Source organism: Sinocyclocheilus grahami, unplaced genomic scaffold (assembly GCF_001515645.1).
Source record: "Sinocyclocheilus grahami isolate Dianchi unplaced genomic scaffold, SAMN03320097.WGS_v1.1 scaffold103.1, whole genome shotgun sequence".
Classification (NCBI taxonomy): domain Eukaryota; kingdom Metazoa; phylum Chordata; class Actinopteri; order Cypriniformes; family Cyprinidae; genus Sinocyclocheilus; species Sinocyclocheilus grahami.
In genome coordinates, this window is record NW_015505282.1 from 445,628 (window position 1) to 463,410 (window position 17,783).

Below are 17,783 nucleotides of genomic sequence, written 5' to 3' on the forward strand. Positions count from 1 at the left end.
TACTTCCCGGCCGTCTATCTACACTTTAAGTAACTGAGAATTCTTCAAGGTGGCAAAGAGAATTTACAGAGGGACCAAATTGTTATTCTTTATTAACAGGTTGTTATAAGTTTTCTACTCCACACTGGTCTTTATTTGAGGATTTAATCTATGAGATGGAGTTCTTCAGATGAACTGGGGAGGGCAGCAATACGCCTTTGAAGCGTCTAAGCTGCCGCAAATCATACAAGAAGAAGAAGAAGAAATGAAAATGACAAGTATTACCCAGAATGCATTGTTTTCTACAGTATATTACTGTTTTTACAGAAAGTGGTAAGTTACTGTCAGAATTTGGCCATTTTTCTATAGCAAGGGTTGACAGTGCAGCTTGTGTAAATAGGTTTAGCATTTCACTGTGTTCTAAAATTTAGTGAACTCACATGAAGACATTTGAGCAATAGAAGATTGACATATCTTAGTTGAAAGAACACAAATTTGCATGAAAGTGATTGTATATTTTTTATATTTTGGATTATTGTTTGTTATATGTTTTACGTAAAAAAAATGTTGCAGTGTTCAAAGTGGTGAAATGTACACCCCTGCACTAGAATATAACCTCTTGATGGTCGCATTATCTTGTTATCTTCTACGGTTAAGAACCTTGGTATACTGCTTGACAGCAATCTGCTGTTTAAGGCATATCCTTGCTTTTGATTAATAAAGCTGATAAGTTGTTTCATGCATTCATGACCTCAAGACTAGATTATTGTAATGTGCTACTGGGTGGGTGTCCTACAGGATTATTATATATGAAAATAAAGCAGTTAGAGTGCTTACTAGAACAAAGAAATATGACCCTTTAAATCAAATTTTAGTGTCACTACATACATTTCAGGAATTCTGCTATAATTATTTATAAAGCTTTGAATGGTCTGGCTCTGCAATACCAAAGTGAGCTCAAATCACACTATATTTAATCATGTTCATTCTGGTCATTTGATAACACCAAGAATGTCAAAATTCTCTGCAGGAGGTAGATCATTTTCCTGTTTGGCTCTGAAACTCTGGAATAGCCTTCCTAGAAATGTTTTGGATTCAGACACACTCTGTCAGCTTAAGTTTACAGTACAGATCCATCTCTTTAACCAAGCATACACCTAATTCATCACCTAAACACATGGTTATGCTGCATTAGTTAGGTCAACCGGAATTGAAAACACTTCTCATAAATCAGAATTATTATGTGAAAGGTATCTATGCTAATATGAGTCATTTCATATGAGTCATTCATTTACAATTAATTGCTTCAAGCTGGACAACAGTTGAAAACATCTATGCTATCAATGAAACCCTCAGTACTAGGAGGTAATTTACCAACAACACAGCTTATAAACACCTAATGTAGTTTTTCATTAATATTTTCAGCTTTCTACTTTTCTTTCACCGAACAACCTGCTGGCTGACAAATAATCTGGGTTTAAAAGCTGACGATCCACAGAGACTGTCTTGCTGTCAGTTGTTTAAACTCTGTGGCTGAGAGTCGACTCCAGATCATGGGTCCTACAAGATGTTAACGTTTCACAGAGTTATGAGCTAACCACATCAACTAACCACTCGGGTGCCTCAAGATTCAGTGCTTGGTCCCCTCCTCTTCTCCACATATACAAGTGGGGTAGTGAGTAGTGCCTGGTGGTACTATCACTATTAAGTACAAAGTTGCTTACTTGAATCATCATCTGCATATTCTTCTGTGGTGGAACATTTTTCCAACCTCCACCCAATCTGCTCACTCGAGACCATGACAACGTGAGGTCTATGTTGATTTGAAAACATGTGGAGCCCAGCTGGTCTCCTCAGTGCAAGATTCAAGAACTGGTGTAGATACCTTAGAGTATCATTTTGGGGTATCTGACTGGCATTTCATCACAGAGAACATGTGCAAATAAAGTGAGTTATTTATTTTAAACTAGATATATCCAGCATCCTTGCTTTTCTAAACATTAAAACCTTACAATGAGTTTGTCCAGGAAGTCACACTATATAACTTTATCATGTTATCTTCATCAATTACTGTTATATTTCAAATAAAGACTACATATGGATAAGTTTCTGTACAAATATGAGACAAATAGTGCTGTTCTGTTAAATAAGCCATACTTTTGTCATTCCTAAATTCTGAAATAACAGACATATAGGGCCACTGTGCATTTAGTTTCAACTAAATTGTGTTTTTTGGATTGAATAGATTCTTAATTCCAGTTAAGAAAGCAGTTTGAAAATGATCTGACATTTTCTACTACTCTCAATAACTCTTAAATGCTTGCAGTGATCCATTCTGAGAACAAAAATCTGTCGGCTGAAATAAGCCTTTATAGGCTACTGTTCAATAAAATAGATTGCTTTCTCAGACACAGAGGTTATTGCATTGTAAAAACAAATTACCTAATCAAAACCATTTGAGAGCTGTGGCTTTCAGGAGAGCACTTGGAATACAATAAAATATGCTGATCACTAGGCCAGCTGCGTCTTTGTTTTGCGGTTGTGGTGGGGAACCGACTTAACTGGCTTTAGCGCTTTACTACATCACAGGTGGGGCACATGAGTCCAACACCTGTGAGGCGGAGCTGGCCAAAGGGGAGCGAGGCTGACCAGTGAAAACATCCGTTTAAATCCTTAAACTCAGTCGCAGATTTAGCACTTCCTGGGTCTGATGTTCCAAGACTGGAACCAAGAAAAACAACTTGGGGAAATTTCTCCCCCCTCTAAGGGTTCAAGTTCAACTTTATGAGAGAAAGGTAAAAATAGTTCTTTAACCTCAACAAGATTTTGGCCACTATCTGCAGCCTCGAGTCTGGCTTAATTTTCTTACTCATTCTTCTGAAATTAACTTTCCACACACATAAACACTGAACATAACCCCCTACAGGTTCACAGTTTAGCAGAGATATAAAAGTATGCTGGCGTATTTGAAAGAATACACCAGCAGACGGGTGAGACTGAGGGCTGGGCTCAGGAGGGCTTACCCTATCTGTGACCCGTCCAGCCCGGCTCTGGCTGGTTGGGGGTATTCCTCGAGTGCTCCAGGTCACCTTGTAATGGTGGACCACCAAGTCGCTCTCCCCGGGGGCCTCCCACAGGACCAGAACACTCACCGTGCCGTCAGGGTGAACCGTCTGGTTCCCTATTCTGGCATTCTGTGGGGTCTCTGGGGGAAACGGATCTGAAACAGAGATGTGAAGGTGCTTCAGTCAGACCACTGCTTTTCATCACACTCTCGTCAGTTTATTTGTGGTCACCTGACATGACCTGAAGTGAAGCACAGAAGAAAGACAGACCTCAGAACATATGCTCAAGACATGAGGATAAAGACAAACAATTGATGGCCAACTTTATTGCTCATGTGACATTTTCAGGGATGTGATTTTTCCATATTCATACAGATTTTTTTTTCTTTTCACACCAGCAGTGCAAGATCTGGTGTTTTCAGTGACTCGGTTTGCAGTAAATGCAGCTCTACATGGACTCCATCTACATCAACCATCTTCCCAGATTTGTAATGAGAATCAATTATGAATCTGTTGTCGTCAAATGAGAAGCTTTTACGGTCTTCCTGCGATTTTCTGTCAAAATAACTGCTTAAACGCTTTAAAGCAAAGTAAGCAAAGACAGACACTAATATTAGTATTGTAATTTTACCGTTGTTCTGTAAAAAAATCCTATTATTAAATACTTGTTTTTATTTTACAGTACAATAGCATTATATATTTCTTTATTGACTTAATTTTTATAATTAAATAATAATAAAATAAAATAATATTTTGAATAATGCAAATACTACTACTACTATTACTACTACTACTAAGAATAATAATTTTCATTATTATTGCATAGTCAGATTGAATGGCCTGTTAGCATTTTGGGGTGGAATATGACATTAAGCTTTCATAATATTCCTTTTTGTCAGGAAAGAAATGCCATCAGTTAGACCAGTTTCCCTTCAAAATAAGGGATTTTAAACAACAGAAATATAAAAAAATACATTACTGTTGCTTAATAAGAATGGCGTTCTTGAAATAAGTAAAGGTCAAACAATTGTTGTCTTTAGTGTTTCTTGGCTCCACATAGAGTGTTTTCACAAGCTACCAAAGTGTTCAGAAGGAATAAAGGAATGCATGTGTGTGTAGTTAATATGGTTCTCTATGAATTTGTGTGCATGTTTCTGTTGATGTGGCAAACAGAGCTGTTGCAGACATGAGTTGAGTAGTGTGTGTATACGTGTGCTAATGTGTCCACCGCCGCTGCTGGGAGAGACACACTCCACACATGACCACTGCCAGTGATGCACGAATAATCCAGACAGAACAAGAGTGTAGACATAACATTCAATCCGCGCCTCATTTTACTGTAAGCACACCCAGCAGAGCCTTAAAAACAGTTATGACTACAGACACAGAAATATTCAGTCATGATCGTGTAGCTTGTTAAGAGCAGCAAATAATGTCAATCTGTTACAAGAAGCACTTGGAGGGACATAACCTGAACACTTATAAGATACACACTATATTTTTACATTTCCGAAGAGGGTCACACTTTATTTTAAGGTCCAATTCTAGCCATTAACAAAACATTAACTTTTTCCTCAATAAACTCCTAATTTGCTGCTTATTAATAGTTAGTAAGGTAGTTGTTGGGCTTAGGTATTGGGCAGGATTAGGGATGTAGAATATGGTAATGCAGAATATGTGCTTTATATGTACTAATAAACAGCCAATATGGTAATAATACAAAAACTAATAATCAGTTCGTTAGTGAGAATTGGTCCCTAAACTAAAGTGTTACTCTGAAGAGAGCAGTGACTTCAAACTTCATTATTTTCAGTAAAACATCAACATACAACTGTTAATTTCTCAATAAGAAGTTTTGTATGAAAGAAATAAAGTCAGATTGTGATACAGTGAAGGTGTTTGCATCGTGAAAAGCACTATACAAAAAAAAGGGTGTTTGATCATAATTCAGGAAATATTTGTAAAATAACAATGTTTTCAGCTTATTTAACTAAGGAGATTTTACTTTAATTATATGGTTTTTGTTGCTGCCAGTCATTTGACTGTTTTGTCATCTAACGGTTTTGTTATTGTATTAATTACTGATAATGTTTTTTATTTATTTATTTTTTTCTGTATTAAAAATGTGAATTACTGTAATTTGTCATAATACTTAAAATAACAGTCGAGTAGTTAACTTAGAGATCATTTTACAGAGTTTTGACTACAATTTAAAATAAAAGAAAACAACCTAAAAAAAATCAGTTATTTTCCGTAAAATTAAGACATTTTTACTGTGCATGTTAGTCAACACATCAAAACAAGAGTAATTTTAAGCTTGATAGAATATTATTAAAACAAAATTATTTAAAATTGACTAATACTTTTTATTTGACATTACAAACAAAAAAAAAGAATTAAAATGTAAAGTGTGTTCAACAGTCACAAATGTGTACTCTCATTAAATACCCTTAAGTACAGTTTAAAAAAATATATTTTCAAGATGTGAAGTTAACTACATGTGCACATCCAATGCAATTAAATGCCCTTCTTCTCCACATTTGTCAATTCTCTATATGATATGCTTTCGCCCATTTTATCTTTGGCCAGGTAAAAGTCATATGTCCAATAATCTAGAAAAGCAGAAGCACACACTCGCTCCAAAACCACACTATTTAAGATATTCACATCTGTAGCATGTGGAACGAGCACTAACCTTAGGCATGAGCAATATTGATAGTGATACTTGACTTAGCAAGCACTAATAATGCATTACATTTGGTTTCAAAGCATGAAAATAAAGACGCACAGCACATGCTCTGTTTCTGATTAAAGCAAAAGGCCAGCTGCTTTACCTTGGAGGCCAATCAGTGTGCATTGAGCATGACAGAGGAAAGATGCTTTGATATGTCAGTTTAGCTCACATGCATGCTAATGTCATGCCTGTGGGGCTTCTGAAGAGAGCGTGTTTGGTCTGTGAAGTCGGCTTCATTTCTGACTTGGGGGCAGCAACTAAACAAAGCACACAATGGCTAGTTCACCAGCACAAAACTGTCACTCTGTATTTGTTCTCAGAGAGTCATTAGGTCACACAGGACTCTTCATCTGCAGGTTTCCCTCCAGCAACGGCAGCCACGCGCCCGACCTTTGACCTCAGGCATTCTTAATTCGACCCCTCCCAACCCTCGGACCCCACATCCTCCAGCAGTTTCACATCAGAACGAACTCCATGTGGTGCAAACTTCTTTCCAAGATCTCCAGCACGTTCTGTGCAAATGTTTAGTGTTTATGTGTCAATGGGTTCTGAAGTTGCCTGCGCCAGTACGAGATATTGCTTCAGCGTTGGAGCATGCTAATTTCCGTTCCACTCTTAGCTAACGTGTGTTGACTGTCTTGACGCGAAGCAGATTGGACATTGAGAAAGAGCTTGGATGACGCTCCCAGGGCATTGCAGGAAGATGTCAACTATTTCTAACACTCGTTTTATTCTTGCTGAGTTTAGCACGCGCTCTCCAAGAGTTTGTAATCTTTCAAAATAGCAGAAGGTTTGATTCCAGTCGTTGTTGGCAGCGGCTTGTGTGTTGCCTCGGTCTGTGTGTGATTATATCTTGGCCGTGCTGTTGAACTCGAAACATGCCAACGCAAGCACCCCTGAGGTCTGGGATGATATGGGCCGCATCACTCAGATCAGAGAGCATTACAGATATGATATTAACCAATCTGGTACCAAAAAAACATTTCTTCGAACGTCTCCAAAAGCCAAATCCCATGTTTGAATCCGAATTTGATTTCAGCTTGCCCTGGAGGATGTTTTCCGTATCCATGGAAAAGCTTATTTCATACTATTAGAAACATGTTTCGCATACTGAGCGCTGGCCAGACCCCGAGTGCAGGAGGTGTTGTGTTTGTGCATATATGTGCGCGTGTCGGAGGATTTCTGAGGTTTATGGCAGAGTGGTTTTCCAGAGGTGGCTGACGGCATGATGCAGTACTGCTGCACTCTCTGGTCTGTCCTTTGGGGATTCGCACATTCTCTGCACTGCACTGTGTCACAGACACAAAGCCTTTAGTCGAGCGTAAACTAAATACTGAACGTCTACAGGTCACCTAAACGGTGATTTGTTTTGGAAAAATGGATCAACTATGTCAATCTGACCCAAATTGATTTATGAGCTGTGGGGAATCTTGGTAATCCAATGTTTTTTTCTTGATATTTTATGACATTTGGGATCATTAACATGCAAAGTGATGTGCTGTGGAATGTGCATATAAAATTTCTATTATGATTGTGATGTTCGAGGGTCATTTTTAACCACATGGTTAAAGGCAGCTGCAAACAGCCCCCCAAGGAATATTGTATATTTTATGTCAGTTTCTCAAGTATCCTCTAAGAGTATTTACATTTACATGTATGCATTTAGAAGATGTTTTTTTTTACACTTTTGCATACTGTGGCATACATTTTTTAAACAGTTTATGCATGTTAATGTTGTAATAATCTTAGCATTATTAGTGCCATTCTTCTTCTGTTTGAGCTTTGGGAAAGCACACAAAAGAAGTGCTTTTCCACACTTGTGTTTGCAATTTTAAAATGCTATTACAGTCCATAAAATGTACAGTTTGTGAAACATTTAAAAAATATCTGTTAAATTCAGTTGTAAAATCATATGCTCTCATGTTTATTATTATTATTTTAATTTATTAATTTATTTTTGTAATGTATGAGAACTATTATTGTTAAAGGTTCACTGTTTTTATTGGATTTTTTTGGAGAGCACCCATGTGTATCTTTGCAACAACAGCGTTTCAGTTTCAGCTCTTTGTGATGTCATTTTTAAACTATTCAAGTATTTATGCAATGTGAAAAAATAAATAAAAATGAAGAAATAAATTGATAGGTAAAGGCTGGACAGTGCTTTACACTGGCCATAAAATGCATATACATGCTTGCGAATTGCTGCTCTGAGATCAAGCTGATCGTATCTGCAATCTTGGTCTAAAATGATTTTTTCCAACCCAGATCCAAACTCGGGGTCCAAAACCAACCCTGGAAACTGTCCACCACCCCCAGGCCATATTTAAACAATCTGTCCCATGTGTTTTACTCTGTTTGACAGAAATGAAATGAGACTTCATTACTGTACAAAATGAATATATCTTAAAATGACTTCAGAAACAATTCACTTCGAGGAGTAATGGATTCAAGCAGCCAAACAAATGTGAGGGATGATAATAGTTCCATACAGATCTGATGAGATTAATCAAATCAAAACAAAACAAGCTCCCACAGCTAATATACTTCAATACAGTCCTCTTTGACTTTAACTCTTTAAATAAATGCATGCTTCATACATTTCTCATGTATTTGCAACAGCCCAAAATAAAACATTATCGAGCTATTGAATTAAAACTGCATTTATGGTTTATTTGGCTGTTAGGTTTGATTCTTCGTGTTTTGTAATCAATCCTGGTGCCAACTTTAACTGTATAATGGGAAAATCTCAATTTCATACATCTTTGCAGTGTGCTTTCAAATAAATAATGCAAATAATCATTGGAAACAGTGAGACACCTTACAAAATGCTGTAGTAGTAGTTGTAGTGTCAAAGCAGACAATCTCTGGTACCATCTAGCAATTATTCAATATTCATTATCGTTTGCTATGGGTTCTGTTGTCAAAAATAACACCATAAAGTGAAAATGGCTGTAGAGGTGAACACAACACCTCCCACGGTAAAGCTACGTCTTTGTTATTGTTTCGAAGAAGCGACCTCCAGTAGTGAGACTTACAAATAGACATTCATTTTGTAGCACATAGGTATTCATAGATTGTGGTATTTACACCACATATAAGAAGACAGCATTTAAGTTTTGTAAGGTTTTAAATTTAAGTAATGCAAAGCAAAGCAAAGCAAAGTAAAGTAAAGTAAAGCAAGTAAAGTTTTGGTGCTGAGCCTTCTCACAGAATCAGCAGAAATAAGGTGAATTACCTATTTATTAACACTTATTATATAGTGTAAATAAGGCTTTTATGAACCACCAATAAAAAGAAAAAAATAAACAACTACTATCTTAATTTTAGCAGATACAACGTTTGATGTTAAAGGGGTCATGAACTGAGAAACCAAAATTCCCATGATCTTTTGACATATAAGAGGTACAATAAAAACATCCTATAAGTTTAGAATTCAAAACTTTCTCGTTAGTCTAAAACAGCTTATATTAAAGGAAGATTGTCAAAACGACAGCTTGTGGAATGTTCTACTCTATGATGCAATAGTGTGGATAAGCACCGCCTCCACAGAAGAAGATTAACACCAGCTTCAACATCGCTGCCTGTTTAGCCCCGCCCACCGATACTTCATAACTGCCTGTTTAGCCCCACCCACCGATTCTACATCATTTTTATTACGTGATCATTATTGCTTTGTCTAATATTACAGGTAACTTAATATGTACTGAGTATTTATTTTATGCATTTTAAACCTAAATCACAGCAGCGTCCATCTGTGAAGGCTGTAGGCTGTCAAACATACACAACTGTTAGTCAATCATATTAGTGGGTGTTTACTTCCGAGTCTACAATCCTCCATACCTATTCAAACAGAGCGTTCTGATGAGGGGGGTTAAAAACAGGACAGAAAATGGCCTGTTAATTTAAAAATCTTAATAACATTATAAGTGGACCTCGGAGAACAGTACAAAATAAAAAACAAAGGCAGTTTATGATCCCTTTAATAATGTATTTGTAAATGCAGAAATTCAAATGAACTAACATTGATAAATGCTTAGGAAATATTTTTCATTGTTAGTTCATGTTAGCCAATGCACTTAATATTAACAAATGGAACCTTACTGTAACGTATTACATAGTAGAGATGTATAAATGTATAAATTAATCCATGAATCAATTAATCCATTTCATGTAGGTCAAGTTTGTAATAGTTCTTAATGTTACGTTCTATAAATGATGGATGGTATTAAAGGAAATACTCAATGTAGTAACCCAGAAGTTACTTTATTGTCTGAATAGTCTCTGTTAGGAACGTTGTCTGTACTTTTAAAAATCAAAGTTCCAAAAGGATTTTTTTGGTGATTCCATAAAATAACTATTTTGGTTCCTTGAAGAACCTTTTAGTGAACAGTTCTTAAAAGAACCCTTTTTTTTAGTGTGAAGAATATTTTAATAATCTAAAGGACCTTTTTAAGAACTGTTGTTGGTTGTTTAAATGGATGTTAAAGATTCTTCATGGAACCACAGATGCCAATAAAGAACCTTTACTTTTAAAAGTGTGTGTAAAAGCTCAACACGAGCCTGCTGTCACAGTGATGCTCATGTGCTACAGATGCAAAATGAGTGAAACAGGTCAGGGTGAGGGTGGAAAATGAGAGTTTTTGTGCAAAAAGCCTTGAAAGCCATTACAAGTGTATGTGTGTGATGAATATGTGTGTGAAGTCTATTTAATTTGCTTCCATCACCTGATGACTATGTGAAGCAAATTCACAGACATTTCCTTCAGAAAATAATGTATTGCTGAAAGAGCTTTTTACCTCGTACAGAAAAGAAATGCTTGCTGGGAGTGGTGAAGCCTCTTGTGCCCTGACTGTTGACTGCGCTAACTCGAAACTGGTACCACCTGTGGGGCCGGATGTCCTTCAACACGGAGCGGTCCTCCATGGTCTGGGAGAAGGGTCAGAGAGACTTTAATTAAGACAAATCCGCTCCTGATGCAGGATGGAAGAGCTCCATCACTGCTGTATGCTGATAAGAGTCACAGTAATGACAGCTCGATCCAGCGCAGGGAGATCTCTCTATAAAGGCCTGTTGAAAAGCACAGCTCAGACGTCCCTATCCATTACATCATGGATCCCACCGGGAGCTCAGACGCAGCACAATGAGCTGCCTGTTTCTTTCAATGTCTCTTAATCTCCTGAGAAGACCAGTCAGCACTGCTTTACTGTTTATGAAGAAAACACTCATTTAAGTGTGATTAAAAAAAAAGAAAAAAAGAAGATGTTTAAAAGAACATTCTGAGCTGTTTTCAATTCAGCGCACTGCATTTCTGGTATGGTGTTTAGCAAAGAAAATTATTCTGGCTTTCCCTCAGTGTAAAAAATAAAATGAGTAAAAAAGAAGTTAGCATACTTTTAAAAAGAGCACTTATTATAGGATATCAATTACAAATTAAATTAAAATGTATAATAGTTTACAATACAATTAGCAGACCTTTAGAGTGAAACGAATGACTCACTTGAGTAAGACTTTAGCACATCTTCATAAGTCATTTCATAATTACTTCTCTTTAAAAAAAATGTTTACTTTGAAATCACTTATTTTATTTTTGACATACTGTCAAATGTTTTTACTTAAGTGTGTTTAGAAACAGTCATGAAAGTGTCTCTCTTTATATACACATAAGTGGCTTTTTATTTCATTAGTATTACATTATCTGCAAGTACAGCTTATTTAAAAATATACTTGTAATATTCAATGACCACTGCAAGTGAACATCCAATACAATTAAGAGTTCTTTTTCATTTTTTGGGGAAAAAAGAGGGTTTCAAAAGCTGAAATGAAAAAGCACTTGTGTTATCTGATGTAAAGTTGTAATAATACCATATATAGTACAGTAAGTCATTGATTATGAGTATAAAATTACGTATATATATATATATATATATAAAGTGTATTGCAAATCATTCAAATATATACAAATACTTAGTAGTAGGGGTGTGTGATATTTATCATCTACAATAATATCGCAATTATTGTTTTAACGATGTACGAGCTGACATTACAAAGTATGCCACTCACTTTGTTAAAACAAACAAAAACTCGTCTTGAGAGTCAAAAAGAGTTCACTACATGATGATCTGAATGCAGATAGAAAGCCTGTATAATTAAAGTTATGAAAGCAAAAACATTCCTCTATGGGTTTTTGTTTTATATGTTTATAAGATATCATAGTTATGCAATATCACATAAGTAAGTGCGGTTTTCCCAAATATCGGCACGTGAGCGTGATCGCAAATGTTGTTTATCGTACTGTGGATTTTATACATTAGTTCAACAATCAAGAAATTGATATTGAGCGAGTTACATTTTAGACACAATATGGTTTTCTTTTCCTGTTTCGTCAACGAAAATAGTTCCAAACAAAGCCAGAGCAGAGCATTTGTGCGTCTCAGAGAAACACTGCTGTCTTTTTTCTTGAATGAAAAAAACTTTTTTTTAACTGTTTTTGAACAAATCTGAGTCAATGATTCAATGATCCATTCATAAAGAATTCATGTTTCTAAATGAATCTGCTGTTTTGAACGAATCGTTTGAGTGAACGAATGGCCGTTTTAGTGTCATATTTATTTATCCATGACAGACATAAACCTGCACAAAAACACACTCAGCAAAATATCCTTTAATTTTTGTAATAGCGAAAAAATCCCCAAAATAAAGAGATATAATTTTGTGTCAATATTGCACACCCCTACTTAGTAGTTTGAGACTGATTGAATCTCTGGTTTCAGCAAACCCTACAAGCAGTTTGGCAAGTGTGTCCAGCTCTACAGCAGATTATAAACACTCTCTAAATGCTCTTAACATCGCACATCAATAGCTAATGAACCATATGAATATAGTTCTACTCAAGTCTGCACAGATCCCGTTATGACCATTCACTCTAGTACACATCTGTTAAACCTAACAGAATGGAGGAGTCCTTGAAAGACATTACTAGGAGGTTTGAAGAATTATTCAAGACTTCTTCCACAAACCTCAAACCCACATGCGCTTACACTGAATAAACTAGACTCTTCATCTTAATCAGAGCTCTGTATCCATAAGCACTTACCATGAGAACGGTATGCCAGGCCGATGCGTCGTCCTCGCTGGGGTGAATCCCATGATTCCACCTCCTCAGAAGAACATACAGAACCGGCTCAACAGAGACGTTAAACTTGGACATCCACCTCACCTTCAGATGACCGTGCTGGTCCTCGGAAAAGGAAATGTCTCTCCTTGGCTTCAAAGGCACTCCTGAGCAAAAACAGAGACTTTGAGGTAAAAAGGGTGAATGGACAATGAATCAAGGGAAGTCTGTTTGGCCTACGAGGGTGACAATAAATCAGCTAATCAGGTCAAAATTACAACATTATATAAAAGCCTCACTGAGTATTTAATTCTTGCCTTTTACAAACAACAGCAGACAGCTGTGAATTAAATTTGGGTCAAGGAAAAATGGACGTCTGAGATGAAGGAAATCTTTTAAAAATCTAGTTTAAATGCATTTTCATGGTTCCTAGAGACCTTTGTAATCTCTTAGTAATTTTTGTATTCAAGTTAATTTCATATGTTTAAAACTATTACAATATATTTTTTAAACGCTTTACTACATATTTAAAAACATAATTATTATAATAAATTAGATACATGTTAATTTTAGCCTTTTTAATGGATAGTCCATCCAAAATAAACTCCTCATGTCGTTCCAAACCTGTATGAATTACTTTCTTCTGAGGAGCATAAAAGAAGATATTTTGAAGAATTTTGGTAGCCAATTTCAGTTCCCATTGACTTCAATTGTATTTTTGTCCAAACAATGGAAGTGAATGGGAGCCACAACTGTTTGGTTACCAACATTCTTCAGAATGTCTTCATGTTTCACAGAAGAAAATCACACAGTTTGCCATATGCAAACAAAAATCTTTTTTTTAAGATTTTTTAAAAGACTTTTAAGATAAACATTTAAATAATGGCTCCATTTAAAAAGAAATTCGATTTTTCTGACCATTTTTTCAGGTTTTACAAATGCAACTAAATGCATGGTTAACTTACTAAATGGTTAACTAAATGCATCGACCATTCGCCCCATAACCTGAGGTGTATTCCCATCCCACCCTGCAGTGTGTTGTACCTCTGTAAAGGTTGGCCGGGGACTGGCAGGTATGTCCACAGCCGTTTGAGCAGCACTTCTTGAAGCCGGAGCACTCGCGGTCGACCGCACAGCCCTCCACACAGGCTGCAGCGAATCCAGACGCCCGCTGGGGCGGAGGACAGTCGCCCTGCTTCTGTGACCGCAGCGAGCGCAGGAACTCAGCACTGGTCACACACTCGTGATGCTTCTTACCGAAGACAGAGACAGAGATAAAATGCTCATTTTAGGAGACTGTTATCCATTAGTAGGTGATTGACAGGGCATTGCTGTATGGTTTCTAAGGAGTTTTGAGTGGTTTTTATGGCATTACCCTGTTGGTGTGGTGTTTTAGGCACTTGCTTGGGTGTTGAGTGTTTATTAGTGCTGGTGTAAGTCTACACTTGGGTTTTAATAGAAAAGTGAGTGTAAATACAGAACAGTACACACATCTAAGTATCATTAATGTCAGTAGCAAAAACAGGTAATGTGGTAAGTTTAATATGTTACTATAGACAGCCCCCATCATTTTATTTTAGCAGTCTAAAACAGTGGTTCCCAACCCAGGTCCTGGAGGCACCCCAACACTGCACATTTTGCATGTCTCCTTTCTCTGACACACCAACTTCAGGTCTTGAAATCTCTACTAATGAGCTAATGAGCTGATGCCCTGAATCAGGTGTGTTTGATTAAGGAGACTTGCAAAACGTGCAGTGTTGGGGTTCCTCCAGGACCAGGGTTGGGAACCACTGGTCTAAAATGACTGAATTTGTGGCTTCCCTCAAAAATTGTGGTGATATTTGCAGGATTTTTTTCTGTTGTTTTGCAGTGAAAATCTATCAATACTTATGATGTACTTCTAAGTGTTAGTGACAGTAAGACAGTAAGTAACAATTATCTGTAAATATTTTGTGCCTTTTAAATATTTTACATTTTAAATGATCATTTCATGTTTAACAAATATATTATTGTCTATTATTATAGTTTTTTTATATATACAGTTTCACTGTTTATAATAGTATTACCAGTGATTGCATTTACTTAAATTTTAAAAAGTGCATATCTAATAAAATATTGTACTTATTTAAATTTAATCTACTGGTAAAATCAGGCATTATGAAGATTACAAAATATTCACCCTAATATACATTATATTCTGTATGTAGAGTAGCTTAAAAGTATCATTAAACTTCTAAAAATGTTAATTTTGTCCCATGCTCTAGGGTCAAGGAAATATAAACAAGGCACGTGTCTCTGTCACTCTTTATTGGAAAGACAATATATGATTATAGATCATAAATACATGATTTGGAGTGATCAAATATTATTATTATTTTTATTTTGAACAATTGCACAAAAAGTCCTGGTGCTCTATATAGTCTGTCCATCCCTGCTCACTTTACAATGGCATTCACTGCAATACAGTGCAAGGATATTGACAAGCATTTTGTTTTGCCAAAATAAAAGACAAAAATGCAAGCTGTTGCATATAATGCAGTGCAGAGTTCACTTGATTTGCGTTAAATTCTTCAACTGCAAAATCGCTAAATCCTGGGGGGACTGTACAGGGGTTTGTTCAACTCACTAACCCTAATAGCAATAGTAATAGTAATGCTTGATTTAGCACACACCACTAATGAGAGGCAGCTGGAAAGTCAGGGAGTGACAAAAAGTGAAAGAAAGACACCGAGCGGTACGCAGCGGTTAGACAAAGCCACCCACCCAAACCATGCCGGGTGAGCCACAAAGGCGTCCGGCGGTCCCTGTGTGTCTGTCCCGTCGTGTGTTTGTACTGACTCATGCGCTCTAGCCGCCGTTGACACGCCGTTCCTTACGGCCCGAGTCAAACACACATAACCTCTCTGCTTCTGCACACACATGTGGCAGCGGGGCGCTCTGGAAACTGTTCATCTGCACAACATCTCCAAGATTACTCAACTCAACACTTCTGTCAGTCTGAACGAGGCGCATGTTTCTTCCATTGGGTGAATCACAGAATTGGGAAAACAACAAAGGGCTTCACTGTGTGTTTCTAAGTGGCTGTGAAGAATTCTGGGTACTTATTACCCAATGCGTCTTATGCACAGCTGAACCACACAGCGCGTCCATCTGATGGACCTCAAGCATTGAAACACTTCACGCTGACTGTTTAAATTAAAACTTTGTTGAGATAACGATCGCTGAATTTCAGCAAGATGTTAACAGTTGTTGTGCATTCTGTGAAGAACAAAGGTCTGGACATAAACATGGCTCTTATCTGGTTGACTTCAATAACATGCTGATCTCCGCTGAGGAGAAAAACATAATCTCTGTGTTCAACTCTAAGCCACTCTGGGGACACGGGATAAAAGGGCCATAAAATCACACTGGAATTCTGAGGGTCGTTCAATTGCTGCTTTTTTTGTATCGTTCAAATTAGTTTTAGACTAACGTACACAAAACCACACACATGCTTGACACGTCTTTGATTGCGGAGCGTGACTACATGGCTCCGTGTGCTAATTCATAAGCTCGTCTCAGACTAACATTTGTGTGGTTTTTAATCAGAGAAACGTCCCACGCAATTAGCCTTTCCTTCATGGCTGTAACAATCTCCAGTCGGCGAAAACATAAGGAGGAATTCTTCCGTGGAGAGACTTACCTCGCAGGTCTTGGGAGACAGGGCTCGCCTTGTTTCCCATAGTTCCTTGCATGGTTGTAGGCACTGCAGACAAACAAATAAACAGTCCTGAGTACGGCCTATAACTTTTTAAATGCCACGGATAGCCGTGGAGAAACAGAACACACAAGTATTTGCATGTGAGCACAAGGAATGCACTGTTACAGTACAGCAGCCGTGGGGACACGTTCAAACTGTGTTGCATTGTGCAGATGGCAGAACTAAAAACTGTTGTGACAAGCTGTTTAAAATATTGACAGATTGATGAATATTTCATGGGTTTGAAATTTGACCAAGTCTAGATGTTGTCGGATTTAAATACATTTCTACACAGTGTTTATTTTGAGTTTTTAAGGAAACTTACCCCAACCCTAAACCTTTGAGCAGAAATAATATTTTGCAAGAACAAGGTGTAAATCTGTATCGATGTTCAATTTCACACACTCTTTCCCCTTAAAGTGAACTATGCTGCATTAAGGCCCTGGTATACACAAAGTGAAATCACACAACAAACAGGTGTCACATCATTTCGAAATCCAGACAAAAGGTGAATTTGAGTTCACTTTGGTGGTTTGAAAATGCTTGTTTTACCTTCTAAATTACATTGGCCCTTGACTTGGGCCTCTACCTGCTTTGATGAAAATATATTTTCTGTTTCACTTCCTCACACCGGATTCGCACGCATGTATGCAGTGCATGAGTGAGGTGTTTTCATTTCTGTTATTACGGGTGCTGAAGTGAAAATGTGCTGCCCACTACCCGTGCGAATGGTCCAACTTGTCTACCAACATGGTAAACTGGCATGCCAACAAGGATGTAAAAGGCAGCAGGGTTCAGCATCAGTTGCTTGTGTGATGGTTGAGGTCAGGGGAGTGAGTTTTACTTGTACAGTTCTTACTATATGCCCTCCGTTTTACTTACCCCCCTTATCCTCACTCTAACCCCCGGGTCACAGCACCAATGTAACTGGTCCAACTTGCACCACTCTGAACGGGATTCAAACCAGCATCCACTAAGAGAGGTGGGTACTAATAAGGACGCTAAAGACCATTGCCTCCAGTATTAGCTGCTAGTGCAACTCTTGAGGTCAGGGGAGTGAGGTTTACCTGTACAGCTCTTAGTATTTGCCCTCTGTGTAGTCATGCCCCTAAGCCTCACTACTATCCGGGTCACGGCACCAATGTAATTGGTCTG

The 17,783-nt window shown here is 37.4% G+C and overlaps 1 protein-coding gene across 3 annotated transcripts in view; it reads right to left on the reverse strand.

Moving 5' to 3' along the window:
- The window catches only part of LOC107588425 (anosmin-1-like), a 77,686-nt gene that overhangs the window by 16,467 nt on the left and 43,436 nt on the right, over positions 1 to 17,783 (reverse strand). For 2 of the 3 annotated variants that reach the window (XM_016276504.1, XM_016276502.1), the window contains exons 3-7: positions 16,572 to 16,634; positions 13,934 to 14,141; positions 12,872 to 13,056; positions 10,575 to 10,704; positions 3,003 to 3,199 (exon numbers count right to left, since the gene is read on the reverse strand). In XM_016276504.1, the coding sequence (XP_016131990.1) occupies positions 3,003 to 3,199; positions 10,575 to 10,704; positions 12,872 to 13,056; positions 13,934 to 14,141; positions 16,572 to 16,634 (783 nt within the window). The remainder of the gene's footprint in view (positions 1 to 3,002; positions 3,200 to 10,574; positions 10,705 to 12,871; positions 13,057 to 13,933; positions 14,142 to 16,571; positions 16,635 to 17,783) is intronic. The other variant, XM_016276505.1, reaches the window with a different exon arrangement.